The following is a 22947-nucleotide window of genomic DNA, read 5'->3' on the forward strand; positions in this document are numbered from 1 at the left end:
TACTAGAAGGGGTCATGTGTGTGTGTGACTGGGCATGGGAACTGGAGCTTTGTCACTCTCTTGACATGCATGCATGCACTCTCTTACATGCATGTGCATCTGTCTTGATGGCAGAAGACATTCCAGAGAGCTCAAAGACCCCCAAAGAGGAAAACTGACCAAAATTCAGATGGAAGACATACCAGTGTATCTAAACCAACAAGAAACAGGAGTCAATAAAAAGTAACAACAAAATGTATTTAAAAACAGACTTCTCCAGTTGGCATTTTGAATGAGATCGCTAACAATTCACTTCAACCCTGTACATTGTGTTTCTTCTGCTCCTGGAGTCCTCTTGTAGCTTTAATTCTTGAAACTCAGGCAACAGCACCAGACATTATGATCCCAAAGGGAGAGATATTATTAAACCTTCTGCTGGTCATTCTTTTCTGAATGCAAATGGACAAATCTAAAACCGTCTTATTCATTTCATGACGCTCATTAGAAGAAAAAACAAATTAAGTCAACCTTGCATATTGAAAATAAAACAAAAATACACACATAAAAATCCTGCAGATAATAAATATCTCTGATTCACTTATTTTAAACAAAGTCCAATTTTATTCGTGCTTAATATCCTTGCAGTCCATTGTATACCTTCTGCACCGATCCTTGTTTGAGTAGTTGTTTGATACCTAAAGGAAGAACGGACAGATACATCCGTTAACAAAAATGTTCTGGTCTCCTTAGAGTTACAAGAGCATCTTCATGTGTAAGTTCATAAAAGACCTGAAGACAACCACCAAAAAATAACAACAATAACTACTAATCTTCAAATTCATCGCATGAGGACATCCTCACACATATCAGGGAAATCCAGTATATTCCCTGTCTTTTCCTTTCTGTCTGTCAGACAAACCACACATATTGCACAGACAGACCCCTATAAAGAAATGAGAAAAGGCAATCAAAATGGAAAGAAAGCTCTTCTGCTATCTTCCATTCCTTTTTTGGCCCCATTTCAGTTTTCACCTTCTCACCACTCCCAGTCAGGCCCTATTTTCAACCAGTGATTACAAACATCCAGCCCTAATCCTTCTAAGGTACACCTCAGGTTTCCTTTTACAGTTTATTTGTTCTAAGAGTCCTGGTGTGGTGCTGTAGGATCAACACTGGATTACTAACCACAAGGTCAGAGGTTCAAACCCACCAGCCACTCCTAGGAAACCCTCTACAAGGTCACTTGTGAGTTGGAACTGATCCTACGGCACTTAACAGCAGAAAGTTTGCTCTAAGTAATTGTTTTCATGCTCATACACACAATCTTTCTCCTAGTTACAAATCTCAGCTTTCACACAGCAATAGGATTTTTAGTATTGACTTTAGAGAAAGCCGAATTTACTCCTATCCTTAATTCATTACAGGATTTTGTTCCTACTATTTTCCCCCATTAACGGCCCTGTTCTCATGATGGTCGCCCTGATCCCCACTCCCACCCCCTATGTCCCCCACAAGACACACACTCTCACACCCGCACCTTCTCTTGCTTCCTCTGTTAACTGTTCTTTTGGAAAATCCACATCGAAAGTGATTATCAAAGAGCCCTTGATGTTGTTGTTGTCAAAGCTGGGGAGTCCTTCCCCTTTCTTCCATAGCTTAGCTCCTGGCCTGGTGATCTTATCCCGGGAAATATGTACCTGGAAGGCAAAAGGGACTGGCCTGTAACAGGACTGCTCCTCCTAACGAACACCACCCAGCTTCGAGTGAGCACTGATGCATCACCCAGCTTTTAGAGAGCTAGGGTATAGGCACAGCCAAGAGGAAAGGCAAAGGAAACATTATTAGGACAATGTGAGGCAAAGAAATACAAGGTTTTCAAAATTAAAGAAAAATTAAACACATAGATAAAAAAGGTTAAGGCTTTTTCCAGTAGAACCTGTAAGAACAAGACTGCCAAAGGCGGTGCTATCAACTCTGAGTAGCTAAAAGGTATGTGGTGCTGGCTGCCAGACAGTCGGCAGTGAGTAAGGAGAGAAGGCAGAGCAGAGATGGGCAAAGGACTTCCTGTGGCTCCAAATAACTGTCATGGCTGAAGTCATCTCAATACCACTCATCTTAAAAGGACAGGAAACAGGAAGATCAGTTTGTTTACCTTGTGACCATCTAAGTGAGGAATATCCATCTCAAAGCCAACCAGAGACTCAACCAGTGAGATTGTCACATTTGTGTATAAGTCATCTCCTCTTCTTTCAAATATTGGGTGCCTAAAAATAGAACAAGTATATATATTAAAAAAGTTAACTTCCATCTTCCTTTGAGAGCAGTTTAAAAAGTTTGTACAGAAATCTTGGATCCTAATCAGAGAAGAAGCAACACTAGAGACGGAAGCAGAGGTGATGGCATGGAGAGATAGAGCAGCTGAGGACTCTTGCTGATGGGCAAGAGGCTGGCTTGCAAAATGTGCCCTTTGGTTGTTTAAATGATTATATATCCCTGCGTGTTTTGGGGTACATCAAAAAAAAAAAAAAAAAGAGGGAAATACTGTTAATCGATGGAACATGGAGGGGATTGTAATCATTGCAATGAAACAAAATATGATTGGCTGAGTGCAAAATTGATATTCTTCCATGTAAATAATCACTCAATTCACAATAAAAGCTTTTAAAAAAGAAAAATATTGGAATAGGATGATTACCACTCGTTCAATCAGTAGGCATTAGACATTCCTTTGTGAATAGTATTAAACTATACAGCTGTACAAGGCTTCTTAAACCCTCTTCTCAAGGAGCTTACAATCAGCAGAAACTAAAGTATGTTGAGTGAAATAACAATGTAAGTAACTCCATTATGTTAGAGGAAGATCACTTCTGGCAGCGGGGCTAGGGGAGATGGACATCAGGAACTCGCTTGGGGAGGTTTCCTGAGATAGCCTCTCAAAGTTAGGTAGGCTCTATATATGCATACACATTGTGCAGTGGGGATGGGATAGGGCAAGATAAAATTTTGGTATAGACAAGGAATTGAGAAGATAGCACATTTATTCAAAGAACAGCACATTTTCTAGTTTCTCTGGGGAGTGATTAGAAAGACAAGGTATGGAAAGCTGGGAGACAGCATCACTGAGATTTTTAGAGTGCAGTAAGGGCAAAGTCCTAGATAGTGGGGAGCCTGCTTCTCCAGATCAGGCGGGAATCCTATCTATTTCAATGACTTCTTAGACACAAAGGTAACACTGGTTTCTGTGTGGCAACAGGAGAAATAATAAACAAGAAAGCCTGAGTTCCCAGAAAAATTATTATCTAAGCAGCACTCAATGTAAAGAAAACAAAAATCCTCATCACTGGACCAGTAAATGGCATCATGATAAATGGAGAGAAGATTGAAGTCTAAGACTTCATTTTGCTTGCATCCATAGTCAACACTCGTGGAAGCAGCAAACAATCAAACAACATACTGCATTAGGCAAATTTGGTGTACAACACCTCTTTAAAACATTCAAGAGCAAAGATATCAGTCTGAGGACTGAATTGCACCTGACCCAAGCCATGGTATTTAAACAATGGTGTCAAATGCATGTGAAATTTGGACAGTGAATATGAAAGATTGTAGAATTGATGCATTTGAGTTATGGTGTTGGAGAAGAATATTGAAGGTACCATGGATGCTAGAAGAACAGGGTCTGTATGGCCAGAATGCTCTTTAGAACCAAGATGGTGAGACTCCATCTCACAGACTTTGGATATGTTATCAGGAGGGGCCAATCTCTAGAAAATGCCATGTTTGATAAAGTGCAGGGTCATCAAAAAAGAAGCCCCCCCAATGAGATGTATTGGCACAGTGGCAGCAGCAATGGGTTAGAGCATAGCAATAATTGTGAGGCTGGCCAAGAACCAAGCAGTATTTTTGTACATAGAATGACTACGATACGGAACCAACTCGGTACCCCCTAACAACAACACTTCATGCTGAAGAGAAGCCCAGAGTTCTCTTTCTGAAGAGAACCTGCATATTATGTAACATAGGTTCTTTGTATGCAAACTGCCCCATCCTTTTTAGGTACCATATTTCCTCAGGTAAAATCTCAGCTCTCCTGAACTCTCTGTTCTTATTTGCCTCTCTATCAACATCTCGGAGTCTTGGTGTGGCACTGTGGGTTAATGCACTGGACTGCAAGGTCAGTTTGAACTGCAAGGTTGGTGGTTCAATGTCAGTAGCAGCTCCTTGGAAACCCTATGCAGAGTCACTATGGGTTAGAACCGATTTGACAGCACTTAATACCATCAGCTCCTCACTTGTCCTACCTATTCTTTCTTCCCAACATCTTTTGGATTCGTGTAGGTCCTAAGTAAATAAATAAATAATTGAGGCTCAATTCTAGGCCCCAATCCAACATATTATAAATTAAATCTTTAGAATTGTAGAGTCAGAAATGATGGTTTGGGGCATGAAACAGTGGAAATGTCTGGGAATGCTCTAGGTAACTGCCCTCATCTCTTACCCTGACACATCAAAAATGGAGCCTTGAATGTCAGATTACTTACTTGACAACCCTGATTCGGAAGCGTAAGTCTCCTGGTTCTCCATCCACGTGAGGCTCACCTAGTCAGAACAGATTATAGCATACTGTAAGCCATACAAATCTATGTGGCAGGAGAGAGGATTTTTTAAGCCACTACTCTGTCAAATGCATCTGTGAGAACAGTGTCTCTGGCTGCTTGTATTAAATTGCAGATGGTAGGTGACGATCACTTGTGCCTCAGGTGCAGAAATAACTAGCTACCTGTTTCTTTAACAAAGAATGACTCACTGATTTCCTGAACCTGAAGTCTTAAAGCTTTTTTTTTTAAGTTTTCAATTTAACCTCAAAGGTGGAATGTGAGAGTATCTTATTAATGCCAACTAGCATCACCTATCTTCTTTAAGTGCTAAGTTAAAATGAATCCACTGACATCTGAATGCCAGAAATCTTGATAGGACTTGGGCTACTGGATAGCAAAGGGTTGGGTATAGTGGGTTACGTGTTGGCTGTTAACTGCCAAGATCAGCAGTGCAAATCCATCAGCTGCTCTGCAGAACAAAGATAAGGCTTTCTGCACCCGTAAAGATTTACAGCCTCAGAAACCCTATACAAGGTAGCTATGTGGAACTGACTCAACAGGGCACAACCCCCAGCACTGGACAGCAAGTTGGGTCAGATAGTTGAAGGATAAACAGTAATGCTGCTGCTTAAGGTAACCAATAATGACAGACATAAAAGGGCTTCCACATCCTAAAACTGGCTAAAACATGTTGTTGAAATTATAAATGCATTTATGTGGCTATTAAGACATGTTGTGAGGCGGGGTAGGGACATTCACAAACTGAGAGCTATCATAAGACAATAATATCAATATTTCACCTTCTCCAATAAAGGGATACTCCATGCCATCTCTCACCCCAGGTTCTATTTCAACCTCCAGTGTCCGTTCTTCATTCACTAGTCTGAGACAAAGAGAATTAAGAAAGAAAAATATGAACCAAGTCCCAAATAGATAATTAAAGTTTTACCTATCCTATCAGAGCTTTTTCTAAGATTATCTTGTACTTCTATTCAACAAAGCTATCAGGTAACCATTTACATTTCCTACATTCCAAAATCCATTACAAAGCTATTACTCTAGGTTACAAAACCATAACTGCTGCCTACAAAAAGAGCCTGCAACAGGCTGACCATGGATTGTGTGGTCAGTTAACAGATAAAACTACTCACTTACTTACATTTGTACCTGGAGACATAGGCTCATGTTATTAGGAGTCTACCAGAAAGGTTTATCCTATCTGATTTTTTTGTTTCCTGATCTCACAGGAACTGATATAGTTCTCATACACACACAAGATTGGCATTTGTGAGTTCTGAAGAGGTAGAATAAAGCATTGACTGGACATAGACTTGGGCCACATGGTATCACAAACCTGTCAGAGTTGAGTGCCAAGGAATGTATTAAACATCAATGTGGACAATTGTTCAGTTAATATTATAATTATAATGTTCCCCAGTACTCAGGTTCAATTAAATTCTTGTTTTTAATAGCATAACCAGAAACTATTACTTCTCCAAAAATAACAACAACAATCTGAAATGTTGGCTTAGCATATAAAATTGCTTGAATATTCCAAGCAGGAAAAACACTTCAATGTTAAGATGTAATACATATATTCAGAAATAAACAGTACTGCCTATTAGTTCACAACCATGTAAGATGTTGACAATAAAAAGTACATTTTATTTGCTCTATTCTCTGGTAGAACAAGAGAGAGCAAAAGAGAATGAGAAGGGAAAAAATATAAGTGTGGATCATGAGCATCTTACTAGCTAGGTAAGTCAGATCATTAAAATGTCTCCTCATTGAACAAAGATGTTGCTTTCACTTACTTGACATTCGGACACTCATCACAGACCACCTCCTGGGTCATCTGGAAGCGCCCTGGGCCTAGCTGGGTAGTTCGCATCTCTTGCCGGCAGTTGCATTTTCGTTTGCCAGGTGCCTGTCTTGCCACAGGTTTGTTTCTAACTACCTAAGTGCACAAACAATATCAGCTGGGTCATGTACCTCAGGATTGAACTTTGGCCCAGTGACATAAGTCTGTTCTCTCAAGTATAACAGGCTTTCATTTTTTCAATTGATCAGGGTCCTTGCACATGCCAGGGCTGGAAATTCTCCTTTTCTGGCAAGTTATCCCTCAGGGTGACTTAAAGCTGACAAAACTCTTTGAAGAGTTACAAATCAACTCCCAAAACAGGAATCTAGCAGACAGACACTTAAATGACTCAAATTCTAAAGTTGGAGAAGAAGAGATGAAGGACAGCAAGAAAGAAGAGAAAAATATTAAGTGTCATATCAGCATTTCTATGCCACAGCTAAATGCTACTGAGTTATATATAGTTCAAAGATTTTTCTTAAGAAATCTGAGCTGTGTAAAGCATGATCCCTGAAGAACAATCACAGCCTTTATAAACTAGTATGTGACTACAATCAAATCCTATAATTCACATAATGAAATGCCTCCTTGTTTCAGGCATCTCAATCTAGGACTGTTATCCAGTGCTATCTCAGTTCAGATACACTTAGTGAGAGAGACAATAACCATCTCTTTGCAGTTGACTTGCAATCAAATATGATCGCTCCAAGTATGTGAAAAAAAAAAAAAAAATATATATATATATAAATATATATATATATATTACACACACGCACATCCCAAGAGGGCTTCAAAAACCTTGTAGAAAATTTACATTATCTTTTAAGTGCATTTTTGAAGCCCTCCATTATGTGTGTGTGTGTGTATATGTGTGTGTATATATATATATATATACACACACATATACACACACACACACATATATATATGTATATATATATATATACACATAGATATATGTTGTTGTTAAGTGCCATTGAGTCAGTTCCGACCCATAGCGACCCTGAACAGGGTTTCTGAGACTGTAAATCTTTACGGGAGCAGAAAGCCTCATCGTTCTCCCGCGGAGCAGCTGGTAGTTTCAAACTGCTGACCTTGTGGTTCACAGCCCGATTCATAACCACTATGCTACCAGAGCTCCATATATATATTATGTGTGTGTGTGTGTGTGTGTATATATATATATAAAATGTATGTGTGTGTATATACATACATATATACATACATATATATATAAACATTGTTAAGTGTCTTTGAGTTGGTTCTGATACATAGTAACCCTATGTAGGGTTTCCAAGAAGCAGCTGGTAGGTTTGAACCACCAACCTAGCGGTTAGCAGTCCTGTGCTTATCCCTTATCCTATAGCACCATACCAGAGCTTAGGTTTGAACCACCAACTTTACGGTTAGCAGTCCTGTGCTTATCCCTTATCCTATAGCACCATACCAGGACTCCAGATATATAAAATAGGGATTTTATATATATGACAAACGTAGGAATTTTATAGATATAGGCATAAATTTGAATATAATTTTTCACATATACATATATGAAGAACTGTATTCCTATTTTGGCCTGTTTAGTTAGTCCAATGGAGTCCTGGTGTGGACCTGCAATGCCATTCCTCTTCAATTTGTCATCCCCAGCATAGTAAACATATGATTGTCTGATTCAAAATGGCTAACACCAGTCCATCTCAGCTCACTAATGCCTAGGATATCAACATTTATACATTCCACCAGATTCATATTTTGTACATTCCATGTTCTGATTATTAATAGATGTTTACAGCAGTTTCTCTTCATTTGGAGTTATGCCCTATCAGCAAATAAAGGTCCCAAGAGCTTTATTCCATTCGCGTCATCACAGTCAACTCTACTTTGAGGAGGCAGTTCTTGTCCAGTCACATTTTGAGTGGCTTCCAACATAAGAGGCTCATCTTTCAGCACTATATCTGACAATATTCTAATGCTCTTCATGTTTCAATATTCAACAAACTGGTGCTGACAGTGTTCCCTGCTATTCATAAGGTTTTCAGTGAGTAAATATTCAGAAGTAGTTTGTCTCTCTCTCTTCCTAGTCTGTCTTCATCAGGAAGGTCAGATGAAACCTTTCCACCATGGGTGACCCTGCTGGTATTTAAAATACCCATGACCTAGCTTCCAGAATCACGGCAACGCACAAGCCACCACAGTATGGCAAACTTACAGATGAGTAATGGACTTGTCTTTCAGTTTGTTGCACTGGACTGCTAACCACAAGGTTATACTCTATAAAGTCCACAAAAGGATAGAAGCAAGAATAAAATATTCTTAGAAATCAATAAGAAAAGTATAAATAACCCAATCGAAAAATGGGCAAAATACATGAAGGGGCATTTCATACACAGGAAACACAAATGCCCAATAAACATGGAGATGCTTACCCTAATTCCTAAGCAACAAAACACAAATCAAGACCATGGTGAGTTACCATTTTATATCTATTCTATGGGAAAAATTAGGAAGTCTAATAATTCCAAAGGAACTCTGGTAACGTAGTGGTTGCAAATCAGGCTGCAAACCGCAAGGTCAGCAGTTTGAAACTACCAGTTGTCCCGTGGGAGAAAGATGAGGCTTTCTGCTCCCGTAAAGATTTACTGCCTCAGAAACCCTGTACAGGGTCACTAAGAGTCGGAACCAACTCCACAGCACATAACAACAACAACAATAATTCCAAGTTTTACAGACATATCAAATCGATAAGATCTATTATAAATTGGTAGTGGAAGAACTGAGGTAATCATTTTGGCAAGCAGTATGGTAATACCTTGTAAAATTGAACACTCGTACATACTACCCAGAAATTCCACTCATAAATGAAGAAATTCTTGTTCATGTATACTTGGATTTAGGGTACAAGAATGTCCATAGAAGCACTGTTAGGAATTGGAAGAAAAAAACCCCTGAAATATAATGTAAATGATTATTGAAAATTTGTGGTTTTATTTACACAACAGAATTTTACACAGTAGAATTATAGCTATAAGCAACAACATGGATGAATCCTAGTGTATTGAATGATGTCCCCTAAAAATATGTGTTGTAAATGCTAACCTCTATGCCTGTGGTTATAATCTCATGTGGGAATTAGTTGTCTTTGTTATGTTAATGAGACAGGATTAGTACAGGATGTATTTTGAGTCCATTTTATTTGTGATATAAAAGAAATCAAATAAGTTAGCAGAAGAGAGATGGGGAGAGATGCCAAGCCACATAATTATCTAGGAACAAGCGCTCAGAGAGAAAATCCAGAGCTGACAGAAAGTCTTCCCCAAGAGTTGGTACTCTGAATGCAGATGTCTAGCCTCCTAAACTGTGAGAAAAGTTGTTTGTTAAAGACCCCTAAGGGGTCCTGATGTGGTGCTGTAGGATAAGCACTAGACTGCTAACCACAAGGTTGGTGGTTCACACCCTTAAGCTGCTTCTCAGAGACCCAATACAGGGTTGCTATGAGTCAGAACTGAGTTGATGCTTAACAACAACAAAGCCATCCAGTTGTGGTATTTCTGTTACAGCAGCACTAGACAACTAAAACACCTAGGAACATAAAAAGCTAGTTCTAGAAGATAATGTACGACACCACTTTTACAAAGCCAAAAACAATGTTACTCAAGAACTCATGTATATATATATAATAAAAGAAACAAGAAGCATGGCAAGGGAATAAAAAGTCACAAAATTCAGGGTAGTAGACCTCAGTAGAGAGGTCAGTAATAATGGAATAGGGAAGAAGCATACAGGTAGCATAAGTCACAGCATTGTCTTATTTTGTTTGGGGGCTGGGTATTGAATTTATGGAAAATGACAACATGTATCATACACCAAAGATTGTGATTCAGTTCTGTACACCTGGTCATTCTTCCCCTACCCCTTAAAAAAAAAAGAGAAGGTACTCAGAAACCTTATTTTTAGTCAAAGGAACAAGTTCTGAAAATCAACGTGAATAGCTGTATCATTGAACATACCTCCACAAAATTTCCTGCATACACTTCTTCCAAAGTAACTTCTAGATCTACAATAATATCACTTCCTCTCGGAATATTTCTGTCTTGCTGACGTGGGGTTCCTCCAAACATGAAACCAAAATCTCCAAAGAAGCTGTAGATAAGTGTAAAATCATCAGGAAAAAAAATAGGAGCTCATATTTCACAATTGTTTAGTTGTTTAGTCACTAATTGTTTAGTCACAATTAGTTTTGTCCTACTATCTTGTTGTGTAATATAAAAAGACATTTTTAATGCATTAGAATCACACATCACATACAAGCTTTAATTTATACAATATCAATCATATTGTTGTACCACCACAAAAAGTTTACTTTTTACTACAATTTGACCCTAAAGTATGCTAATAAACTGACCATTTGGACTCAAGCAGTGAAATAATGATCTGTTTCAATATTGAGGAAAATCTGGATTGATGGATTTGAGTAAGAGTAGTGTAGTACAATACGATAAGCACTGGGCTGCCAACCAGGTCAGTGGTTCAAACATACCAGTCACTCCTTGAAACCCTATACAGGGTTGCTATTGGTTGGAACCGACTCCACGGCACTTGCCAACAAAACAACATAGTACCCACAAGTTCATGTAATACTGACCTATAAGGTTACATTAGGGCATCTTTAAGGGAAATTTTGACCACAGGTAGTTATTCTTGTTTTATTATCCTCTGACACTGTATCTAAGATGTTGGTGGAATTTTGACCATAGGTGGTGTCGAGCCAACCTCAATGAAAGAAGCTACTAATCTGTATAAGAAATAGTAATGAGTATAAATGTGTGTGTAGCCAACAGTATACACTTAGCTACTTGTATATACGGTTCATACCCACTCCGAAGCACCTTGGAAGAAAGGTCTGGTGATCTGCTTCTATAAAAATTACAACCAAGAAAACTCTATGGAGCTCAGCTCTACTATGCAGCACACGGGGTTGCCATGAGTCAAAATTCACCTAATAGAAGAGTTTTGTTGTTGTTGCTGTTGGTATATGGCATCATCAGGGCACGTGGCAATACAAGTACCCAAAAAAGAAGTTGTTGTTGTTGTTAGGTGCCACCGAGTTGGTACCGATTCATAGCGACCTTATGCGCAGCAGAACGAAACACTGCCTGATCCTGGGCCAACCTCACTTCTGTTGCCGTGCTTGAGTCCATTGATGCTGCCACTTGGCCAATAATGCATCTCATTGGGGGTCTTCCTCTTTTTCTCTGACCCTCCACCTTACCAAACATGATATCCTTCTCTAGCAACTGGTCCCTCCTGACAATACATCCGAAGTATGAGAGATGAAATTTGGCCATCTTGGCCTCCAAGGGGCATTCTGGCTGCACTTCTTCCAAAACAGATCCACTGGTTCTTTTGGCAGCCATGGCACTTTCAATATTCTCCTTCAACACTGTAACAAAAATGCATCAATTCTTTTATGGGCTTCCTTATTCACTGTCCAGTTTTCACATGCATATGAGGTTACTGAAAATACCATGGCTTGGGTCAGGCGCACCTTAGTCCTTAAGCTGACATCTTTGCTCTTCAACACTTTCAAAAGGTCTTGTGCAGCAGATTTGCTAAATGCAATACATTGTTTGATTTCTTGACTGCTGCTTCCATAAGTGTTGATAGTTGATCCAAGAAGAATGAAGTCCTTGACAACTTCAATCTTTTCTCCGTTGATAAGAATATTGTTTATTGGTCCAGTGGTGAGGATTTTTGTTTTCTTTACATTGAGATGTAATCCATACCGAAGGCTGTGCTCTTTGATCTTCATCAGTAAATGTTTTAAGTCCTTTTCACTTTCAGCAAGCAAGGTTGTATCATCTGCATATTGCAGGTTGTTAATGAGTCTTCCTCCAATCCTGATGCCACATTTTTCTTCATATAACCCAGCTTCTCAGATTATTTGCTCAGCATACAGGTTGAAGAAGTACTCAAAGAATAAGCAGAGACGGTGCTTATAAATCCTAACACTCTCAGAAACCGCGCACTGTAAGAGATAAAGAGCCCTTACCCCAATTTCTTTCCCCATCACTGATTGTCATAATCATTCCTTCCTTGTTAATAGAGATTAAAAAAAAGAGATTGTTCCTGATACAGGAGCAAGAATTTCTTTTTCTCTCAACTTACAAGAATGCTTTTGTTCACTAAATGTTTTGCAGATTCCAGGAGACAGAAAGGGCAAACTGAATTCCACATTCGTTGTTGTGAAGTGCCTTCGAGTTGGTTCCAACTCACAGTGACCCTATATTGGGTTTCCAAATGGCTGGTGGGTTTAAACTGCTGACCTTGCAGTTACCATACTTAACCTACAGCATCACACCAGGACTCTGATATCCACACAAATCCCTCCCCAAATGGTCAGGGTTGACTTGATTAATGTGGTTGGCTAGATTCTGGATAGCCCCTTTATTGCTGTTTTCCCTGAAGTTTTGTGAAAATGGAGTCCTGGTATGGCACTGTGGGTTAATGTGCTGGACTACACGGTCGGTTTGAACCTCAGTGGTTCAAGCTCATCAGCTGCTCCTTGGACACCCTATACAGGGTCACTATGAGTTGGAACTGACTCACTGGCACTTAACAATAACAACAAACCTTCTCACAGAGAATATGACTGATCTCTTCATAAACAAATTCTGAACAAGGATAATTCTTTAATAACCACCAAATGACCCATTCCCAGACACCGATACTTTGCAGATAGGTAAGTCACTTACTGTGAAAAAATGTCTCCATGGGAGCTTTGATGCCCATCTTTTAATCCCTCTTCACCATAAGCATCATATTGTTTCCGTTTCTCACTATCTGACAGAACCTGGGGATAAAGTCAGTAGAGGAAAAGATCACGAGTTGGTAGTACTCAATTATGGTACATCCTTTTGTTATCCTTGGACACTGTATCTAGGATTTTGGTGGCTGCTTGACCATAGGTAGTGTCCACATTACATACTTACATACTTTTTAGAAGCTGGCCTCAACTAAGAAGCGCTGTATAAAAAGCTTGGGTACATGACAACAGCATAGTAATAATAAAATAAGCTAAAAAGGAATCAGTCTTAGTAAAAAAAAAAAAGAGTATAAAAGTATATATATAGAGAGAGAAAGAGAGACAGCCAACAGTATGCACTTAACGACTGACCAAAAGGTTGGCGGTTCATACCCACTCAACAGCACTCTGGAGGAAAGGTAATTTTCATTATGAATGGCATTATTGTTGTTGTTTTTGAGTACCGTGGAGTTGGTTCTGACTCATAGTGACCCTGAACAGGGTTTCCGAGGCTGCAAATCTTTATGCCTCATCTTTCTCCCGCGGAACTAGTGGTAGTTTCAAACTGCTTACCTTGAGGTTGGCAGCCCGATTAGTGACCACTACGCTACCAGAGGTCCTTATGGCATTATTAAGGCATGTTATAAACAATTATTTTCTCTAACAGACTGAATTTTTTGATGTCCATTTTACAACTTCCACATTGCTTAGGTTTTCAATTGAATTGATCAGAACTTTGCTGTTGTTCAGTGCCCTGTGCAGAGTTTTCCAGGAGCTGGCCTTATAGTTAGCAGTCTAGTGCTGATCCTACAACATAACAGCAGGACTAGTCACTAAAGACCGTACTTGAGATTAGCAATGTATCTGTGAAGGTGAGTAGAAAGAGGTGAGGTATATCCCTTAGGCTTACTTGTCACGCACTTTGACTTGATTGCAGATTCTCTTAACCACTGTACTGTATTAGTTCTCTAAACTATAACTGGGGTCCTGGTGTGCTGTTGGATAAGCACTAGACTGCTAACCACAGGACTGGCAGTTCAAACTTACCAGGGTCTTCTTGGAAACACTATACAGTATCACTATGAGTCAGAACCGACTCAACGACACTTTACAATAACAAAACTATAACTAGGATATAGCTATGAGAGATGGTCGTTAGTGATAGAAGTCTTAAGAGAAACTTGCATACTCTTCAAAATTTGCCCTTAACATGCAAAACTAACAAAAGCTTTCAAAAACCGTTCTATTCTGAGAAATCTGCAGTATATGTATAAATACAAGGGTAGGTCAAAAATACTGCTACAAAATCATACAAACTTTCACCGAGCAAAAATATGTGAAGTTATTTGTTCTCAACACATCCTCCATCTAGGTCTACATACTTCTGAAGGTGGTGTTCCCATCTCTCAAACTCTTCCCTAAAGATTTCTATACTCTTTTATTTACACCACATAAAAATGGCAGTTTTGACACCCTGCATACATATTATGTGGAGACTCAAAGGCACTTTAACAACAACAGGAATGTATGCATGTAAAGTGTCGTCGAGTCAGTTCCAACTCAAAGTGATAATATATCGGACTTCCAAGGAGCAGCTGGTGAGTTTGAACCACTGATGCTGTGATCCAAACCTACATTGTGGTCCAGTGCTTCTCCTACAGCGCCACACCATCCTAGAGGGACTAAAATTGTATTTCTTTTCAATGTTCTTTGAGCTTGGGGAACAAAAAAGAAGTCTGAACAGGCAGGCTCAGGGCTGGTGGATGGGGTAAGGTTCCCAATGAAATTCATGTCAGAATGAGTAGGTGCATTGTTGTAATGGAAAAAAATTTCTCGTTCATCTTTCCTGGCCTTTTTCTCACCAATGCAGTTTTCAGCTTTCTTAAAGCTTCTTCCTAGTATATACCTGTGATCATCCTGTGCTCTTTAAGAAAATCTATCATGATACCCTTGGGAATCCCAGAAAACAGTTGTCAATAAAATTCTGAGGTAACCTCTCTGCCTTGAATTTAACTGGCTCAGCAGATTCCCTCGGAAGCCACTGTTTTGACTGGATCTTTTTTAAAGGCATCCTTAAAAGACTAAGAAAAGCGTCTTACTGAGAAAACTTGCCTGCAGCCCTCCACAAATCAAAGAGACATGCTTATACACATTTTGTTTGGAATAAACACATACATGTATGAACTGGAACCCTAGTAGCAATACTTTAGACTTATTCTTGTATATCTTTGAAAATTAAATAGCTTTACAATCTTGTTTTGATATTCACAAACTAGTATGTAGACAGAACACTGAAAGAGAACGTTATTTCAAGCTAAACTTGTGGTGGCCCAAGAAAAGAGAGGTTGGATATAGACAGTGCTTGTTGACTCAGCAACAGAAAACAACTGTGTGACATATACAACCACAACACACTTTTGTCTCAGGGCCTGAAAGAAGCTTAGAAAGCCATGGCAAAAAAATGTCTTAACATTGAAAGGGGTATGAAACCAAACCAAACCCACTACCTCTGAGCTGATTTCAAATCATAGCAACCTTATATAGGGATTCCAAGACTGCAAATCTTTATGAAGCAGACAGTCTCCATCTTTCTCCTGAAGGGCGGCAGGTGGTTTTCAACTGCCATTCTTGTGGTTAGCAGCTCAATGCTTACTCTACAGTGCCACCAACAGCCCTCTTATTATCAGGTGGTGCAGTGGGCTAAGGGTTGGGCTGCTAAGTGCCAGATCAGCAGTTCAAACCTAACAGCTACTCTGAGTGAGAAAGATGAGGCTTCCTGCTCCTATAAAGATTAATATATTAATCTTGGAACCCTACAGAACAATTCTACTCTGTCCCATAGGGCCACTGTAACTAGGAATCAACCTGATGGCAATAGGTTAAATTTGGGATTATTTTATTCCATGGTCGTGGGAACGATTTTATTTGGGAAAAAAAAAAAGGGGTAGGGGGGGTGAGTGTTGCTGGGGAATCCTTACTTGGTTGGTCAAATAACCGAGTCTCAACTAATTAAAATACCAGCAGTAAACCCAACTCAGTAGAGAAGACAAATTTGTATTCACAAAAGAACTCTTCATACTGTACTGGGATTCTGATTTGTGAATACTACTATACAGGGTCGCTATGGGTTGGAACTGACTCGACGGCACTTAACAACAACAACAACTTTACCTAAGGACCAAAGGCACTCACACTTGAAGGATATATACAGAAGGAAGAACACTTGAACTTAAGGCTAGAATGTTTTTCATAGTTTCACAAACTACAATCTCATGAATAATCCATGTATCGGGCACAAATAACGAACATGATAGATTGCTTAAAGAGTATGGTAAATTCTTAACAATTGCTTCCCTGGAAAATAATGACTACTGGATTCTTAGCAACTAATGGGACCATTAATGGGAAATGCAGGCAAAATACAGAATCTGGTATGTTATTAACAAGAAATACAATGTTAACCATAATTTTAGAGGGTCCACCAACCCTGTAAAGTTCATGGGCCCCAGGTTTTAAATTTTTGTCTAACAGGTTCCTGGCATATGTGAAGGAAAAATGTGGGGAGCCCATCAGTTCTAGGTTTCACACAGATATCAGTCACTGTTTCAGTCCCATAGTTTTAATCTAGGGGGTCCTTGGGATTCCCTCCTTTTGGATTCTTTCTGTTACTAAAATATTTTTCAGATTTGTTTCCAGTCTCCTTACTATTTGCTGTTGCTATTATGTGCCAGCAAGTCAGTTCCAACTCACAGTGACCCTGTATAGGGTTTCCAAGGTTGTAAATCTTTGCAGGAACAGAAAGCCTCATCTTTCTCCCATGGAACAGCTGGTGGGTTTGAACTGCCGACCTTGCACTTAGCAGTCCAGTGCTTATCCTACAGTGCCACACCAGGACTCCAATAAAATAAACACTAATATGAACATGGGAAATGTCATCTACTAACACTAATATGAGACCTAGTGTAATACAGTCTCAAGTTCTAAAACCAAACCAAACAACCTATTATCATCAAGTTGCTTCTGACTCATAGTGACCCTGTAGAAGAGAGCAGAACTGTCCCATCGAGTTTCCAAGGCTGTCATTTTTATAGAAGTAGAATGCTAAATCTTTCCCTTATTTTTATCTACTATTTATTTTTATATAGTTAAGTGACATCAAGTTGGGTCCAACTTATAGGGTTTGTGAGGAGTGGCTGGTGGGTTTCAACTGCTGACTGTGTGGTTCAAATGGATCTTGCAGTCCTTTGCTTATCCTACAGCACCACACCAGGACTCCATTTTTATACAGCAGTAACCTGAAAGAAGGAAGGGTTTCTCTAGGCTATGTGCACTGTTCTTTACCTGTCGGCTTTATTTATACTTTACCCTTTTTCCTGACTTACCTCATAAGCAGCACCCAGATCCTGGAATTTCTCCTGAGCTTGTGGGTCATCAGGGTTCCGGTCAGGATGAAGCTGCAGGGCTAGTTTCCTATAGGCTTTTTTAATATCCTTTATAGAGGCACTTCGAGGTACCCCCAAGATCTTATAGAAATCTCGCCTGGTGGGGGTGAAGGGAGAATACATCATCAAAGAGTTGTATATCACATATTATCCAAGTGATTGTTTTTCCTCACCTTTACATTTAGGTTTGTGTTTGACCAAAAGGGTAAGAAAAAGTATACATGTGATATAAAAAGGGAAACAAAAATCAAAAAACCCAAGAGTGACAAGAAAGAGACCACACCAGTCCTGTTGAATCAAGGGGCCTATAAAAGTTCATGGACAAGTAAAATGGACAAATAAAATGGAATTTTTCCATGAACTTTTTGAAGCCCTCTCATATTAACCGGAGTCCTGGTGTGGCGCTGTAGGTTAATACGCCAGACTGCAAAGCCATTTGAACTGCAAGGTCGGTGGTTCAAACTCACCAGCTGCTCCTTGGAAACTCTATACAGGGTTGCTATGCGTTGGAACTCACTCGATGGCACTTAACAACAACAACAACATATTAATTACAACAGGAGCCTTTGTACTTTTTGAGTAATGCTAGAATTACTGAAAACATCTGTGACCCTTTACTTTTAGAACTACCTTCAGTCAAAAAACATCTCTTATTTTATGTTCATAGTTTATCTTCAGTCACTAACTGTATAATCAAATTAACTTCATTTCTCTGTACTGTCTCCAAATAACTTTTGACTATTTCTAAAAGTCAAATGATAACCTCAAAAGATGATTTCCCTGACTCAAAAAGATTATAATAATGTTCTCATTATTAATGTTGGAACATTAAGATGAAGTGACCAAATAAAACTAACTTCAGAGGTTAAGCCAAAGCCCAAGTAACAATGCTGCAGAGAAAATAACATCCACTTGGATGCGTTGCATGAGTTAGTTTGCTAAAAGAGAGAAAATATATTCTAGTTATTTTTAGTACCACAATTATATTTGTTTGTAAAGTTGTTGTTGTTAAATGCTGTTGAGTCGGTTCCAACTCATAGCGACCCTGCATAGGGTTTTTGAAGAAGAGCTCATTAGTTTGAACCACTGACCTTGTGGTTCAAACCGACCTTATGGTCAAGCATTTACCCTACAGCGCCACACCAGGCCCCGAAGTCTTAATTATACACAGCTGCTAAAGCCCATATACAAGAGCCTGTATGTCTCAGCAACCATGGACATACATATGAGGTAGAGCCCTATTGACCTCCTTGCCAGGAATTATACTAAAACCAAAGTAATCTTAATGGGGATCTATGCAAGACAGGCCACTGAAAGGTAGAATAAGACTATAAAAACTTTCAGAGTAGGGATAATATTAGGCCCATAGAAGAGACCAATAAATATTCATGGAATGAAATGAGTAAATAAGAATGTTCACAAAAAGAACTATTCCTTTTGGCACTGTACAGTATCCTGAAAGTGCTTTCTCTCAACAATGGGAGTGGGAAGGTTGTTCACTATAGTGACACTGAGGTAGTATTGATGGCAATCTGAAGATGCACTGAGAAATAACTGCATTGGGGTACCAATATCCAGCTCATACATGCATACAAACACACACACATACATATATGGTAATTCATAAACTTTTAGTCACATTTTACAAATAAATCATTTAACCATTTCATGTAACATTTTTTATTGTTTTAATCACCCACAAGGAGTTCCATGAGGATTAATTAGGTGCCTTCTACCAGTCCCCTTCCCCTCCTCCCAAATGTGCAAAATCTCAACATCTCTTGAAATACAAACTAAATAAATCAAAAGAATTGTTACTAATTAGTAACAAAAGGGCTTGCATAATGAATGAGACATATTTATAACAAATATATAAATGGTTAAATAACAGCTCAAAAAAATGAAGGCTAGGGTCAGCATCAGCATTACTGTTTCCAAGAGTGTTGTTTGTTGTTGTTGTTAAGTACTGTGGAGTCGGTTCAGACTCATAGCCACCCTGCACAGGGTTTCCAAGGCTGTAATTCATTTCGGGAGCAGGATGCCTTATCTTTCTCCGTGTAGTCGCTGGTAGTTTCGAACTGCCGACCTGAGGTTAGCAGCCAGATTCATAACCACTATGATACCAGAGCTCCTTAGAGTGTTGTTTATAAATATCTAAAGTTTTAAACTACAGTATTAACAACATTTAGATCAGCATTTTATTTAAATACCTTATGGTACTTGTTGCTTTACATATACAAAGAAATATCAAAACTATCCCAAGGGGGAAAAAAACACCAGTATTATTTAGGAAACGTTTGTTAGATATTTAGGATGTTTCCCAAGAAAAAAAACTGACAAAACTTTAAGCATACACACACATTTAAAAACAACAACAAAATACTATTGTTCTGGCCTAGAACAAGGAATAAATTGTCAGAAACTAGGAGTTCTGGTGTGGCGCTGTGGGTTAATACGCCAGACTGCAAAGCCATTTGAACTACAAGGTTGGTGGTTCAAGCTCACCAGTTGCTCCTTGGAAACCCTATACAGGATCGCTATGGGTCAGAACCGACTCAACGACATTTAACAATAACAACAAAGACCCTACTGGACTCCTGGTGTGGCAACAACAAATACTATTGTTCTGGCTTAGAACAAGGAATAAATTGTCAGAAACTAAGACCCTACTGGACTCCTGGTGTGGCAACAACAAATACTATTGTTCTGGCTTAGAACAAGGAATAAATTGTCAGAAACTAAGACCCTACTGGACTCCTGGTGTGGTGCTTTAGGATCAGCAGTAGACTTGGAACCACAAGGTCAGCAGTTCAAACTCACCAGCTGCTCCTAGGAAACCCTACACAGGGTGGCTATGAGTCAGAACAGACTCGAAGGCACCAACAACCAGAAGACCCTACTATTCCCTACATTCTAAAATACAAGCCTAGCATACGGTCTCCTTTGGTCACCAGGCTTTTAGAATCATGGATCTTAAAGGCTTATCAAGAATTCATCTGGTCCTACTCTCATCATGCTACAGATGAGAATTTATATGGTTCCTTCAAGGTCACGTAACTCTTAAGAGGGTAAGCTAGAATCCTAGGCAGCTACTTGTTGATGAACTGCTCTTCCTGCTCATAATGCCATTCATAGCTTCTCCGGAACGTATCACTGAGAGACAAACACTTTATTCTCATTAGCCTTAATACTCCAAGAAGCTGGGAAGAACAAGGGCTCTCCACAGGGTCGGCCTTGCTCCTCAATTCATTTTCTTTAGTCCCAGCATGCCTTCCCTACCTGCTCCCCTCACTCACTCGGCCTGGCATAACCCACTCATTTTCCTATCAGCGCTCCGATGGCTTACCGCAGACATCGTCCTCTTCTCCAGCCCAACAGGGCACGACACTTAACTCTTTAACCGAAGACCTGCCCATCCCCTTAACTTAAAGCTGACACTGTCACTCTTACACGCCCCAGCCCTCTCCCACCAATGCGTGACACTGCTTCCGCTCACAATCACTTTCTCAAATCCACCCTTCGTGCCCACGCCAAGGCTGTGCTTGGCACTGCATATAACTCCCATTCCCCGGAGCAAATTTAGGTCTTTAGGGCCTCGGCTCTAAACCCCTCTCACTCGTGTCCCCCACATCTCTCCTCTACACTACTAGCTTGGCCGGCACTATCCAGTCCTCGTTCCCATGGCGCTGTCCCTCTCTACTGCCTCAGCCTACCAATACTGCATTCCCCAGCTGTCCCCTCCCCAGCAAAAGCTGACTCACGGGCCCCATGCCCGCGGGTACCTGTCCCTCACCCGGCGATCACGGCCCCGATGAAATACAGCAGCAACAGGCAGAAGGTGCCCAGGTTGTGCGGGGCCATGGTTACTCTGTCCCGGACCCTATCCCACGCACTCCTCACAGTCGCCTCCGCCGCCGCGTCGGCACGCCAGCCCACCCGACCCTATGAGGCCGATACACTCCGGGGGGCTCCTACTCAGTCCGCAGCGAGAGCTAGCTGGCCTCTTCCTCTGTCAGTCGACTTCCCGGGAGTCCAGTCCCTGTGAGAAAAGCCCCCAGCAGACGACGGCCAATGACTGCTCGGAACATCAGAGGCGGCCGGCGCCTCGCAGCCAATCAGCACAGTACACTTCACCTCCGAGGCGGCGCGAGCGGCCAGTTAGGTCTCAGAACTGCAGCCGCACCTCGCGGCCAATTAGAAGAGGAATCGTCAGAGGGTCGCGCCGCCACAGGACTCGTCTCAACCCCAGCTCCCGCCAAGTCGTAGAAAATTACGCAAAGCGGGTGGTGAGGCTGAACGAGGGCATCAGAGATACAAGGCCTGGACTCTTCACCAATCAAAAGGCGTATTCTCCAGCGCCAACCAGTTGCGGGAAGGAAGCTTTATCTTGGTTGCAAATCTCGGAATTTCATTCATTTTGAACTGCTTGGCGTATGCGGGGCGGGGAGAAATAGGGAAAATGTTGTTGCTGTTGGTAGGTGCCACGGACTCGGCTGGAGTCCTGGTGTGGCGCTGTGGGCTAATGCGCTGGACTGTAAAGTAGGTTTGAACCTCAAGGTCGGCGGTTCAAGCTCACCAGCTGCTCCGTCGCTATGGGTCGGAACTGACTAGACGGTACTCAACAATGGAGTCGACTGGGACTCAACGACCTTATGCACAACAGAACTAAAGAAACACTGCGCCATCCTCACAGTTGTTACATTTGAGCTCATTGTCGCTGCCATCTGGGTGTCTTGCCCTTCGCTGACCTTCCACTTTATCAAGCATAATGTTCTTCTCCAGGGACTGGTCCCGTCTGATAATATGTCCGAAGTATGAAAGACGCAGTCTCGCCATCCTGGCTCCTACCAGAGCATTCTGACTGTACTTCTTCCAACACAGATCTGTTCTTGCAGTCCATAGAACTTTTAATATTTTTCTCCAACACCATAACTGAAATGCATAAATTCTTCTACAGTCTTCCTTATTCATCATCCAACCTTCACATGCATATAAAACTATTGAAAATACCACGGGCAGGCACACCTTAGTCCTCAAACTGTTATCTTTGTTCCTGAACAGTTTTGCCTTGTGCAGATTTGCCTAATGAAATACAGTCGTTTGATTTCTTGACTGCTGCTTCCAAGAGCAAAATTAAGTCTTTGACAACTTCCTTTTTTTTTTTTCCATTTATCATAATGCAGTGGTGAGGATTTTTTTTTTCTTTACATTGAGGTGCAACCCCTACTGAAGGCTGTGGTCTTTGATCTTCATTAGAAAGTATTT

General features: G+C 40.4%; 1 protein-coding gene across 1 annotated transcript; it reads right to left on the reverse strand.

Annotated features, from left to right (window-relative positions):
• Window positions 1-217: 217 nt before the first annotated feature.
• DNAJB11 (DnaJ (Hsp40) homolog, subfamily B, member 11) lies at window positions 218-21754 on the reverse strand. The gene is made up of 10 exons (XM_006869746.1): window positions 21476-21754; window positions 17623-17779; window positions 13191-13288; window positions 10446-10578; window positions 6392-6534; window positions 5378-5460; window positions 4521-4578; window positions 2132-2243; window positions 1517-1676; window positions 218-674 (listed from the first exon to the last, which is right to left on the reverse strand). The coding sequence occupies exons 1-10, from the start codon at window positions 21541-21543 to the stop codon at window positions 610-612; spliced, it is 1077 nt and encodes a 358-aa protein (XP_006869808.1). The 5' UTR covers window positions 21544-21754; the 3' UTR covers window positions 218-609.
• Between the last annotated feature and the right edge of the window lie 1193 nt (window positions 21755-22947).

The sequence above is a fragment of the Chrysochloris asiatica genome, unplaced genomic scaffold (genome assembly GCF_000296735.1).
Source record: "Chrysochloris asiatica unplaced genomic scaffold, ChrAsi1.0 scaffold00135, whole genome shotgun sequence".
NCBI lineage: Eukaryota > Metazoa > Chordata > Mammalia > Afrosoricida > Chrysochloridae > Chrysochloris > Chrysochloris asiatica.

Excerpts from the sequence above, each read along its gene's own strand:
- DNAJB11 (XM_006869746.1), bottom strand. The coding sequence starts at position 21,543 with ATGGCCCCGCACAACCTGGGCACCTTCTGCCTGTTGCTGCTGTATTTC. Across the intron at positions 13,289-17,622 it reads ATCTGGGTGCTGCTTATGAG|GTTCTGTCAGATAGTGAGAA; the intron begins GTAAGTCAGGAA and ends CTTTATCCCCAG. Across the intron at positions 675-1,516 it reads AACAGAGGAAGCAAGAGAAG|GTATCAAACAACTACTCAAA; the intron begins GTGCGGGTGTGA and ends TTCTTCCTTTAG.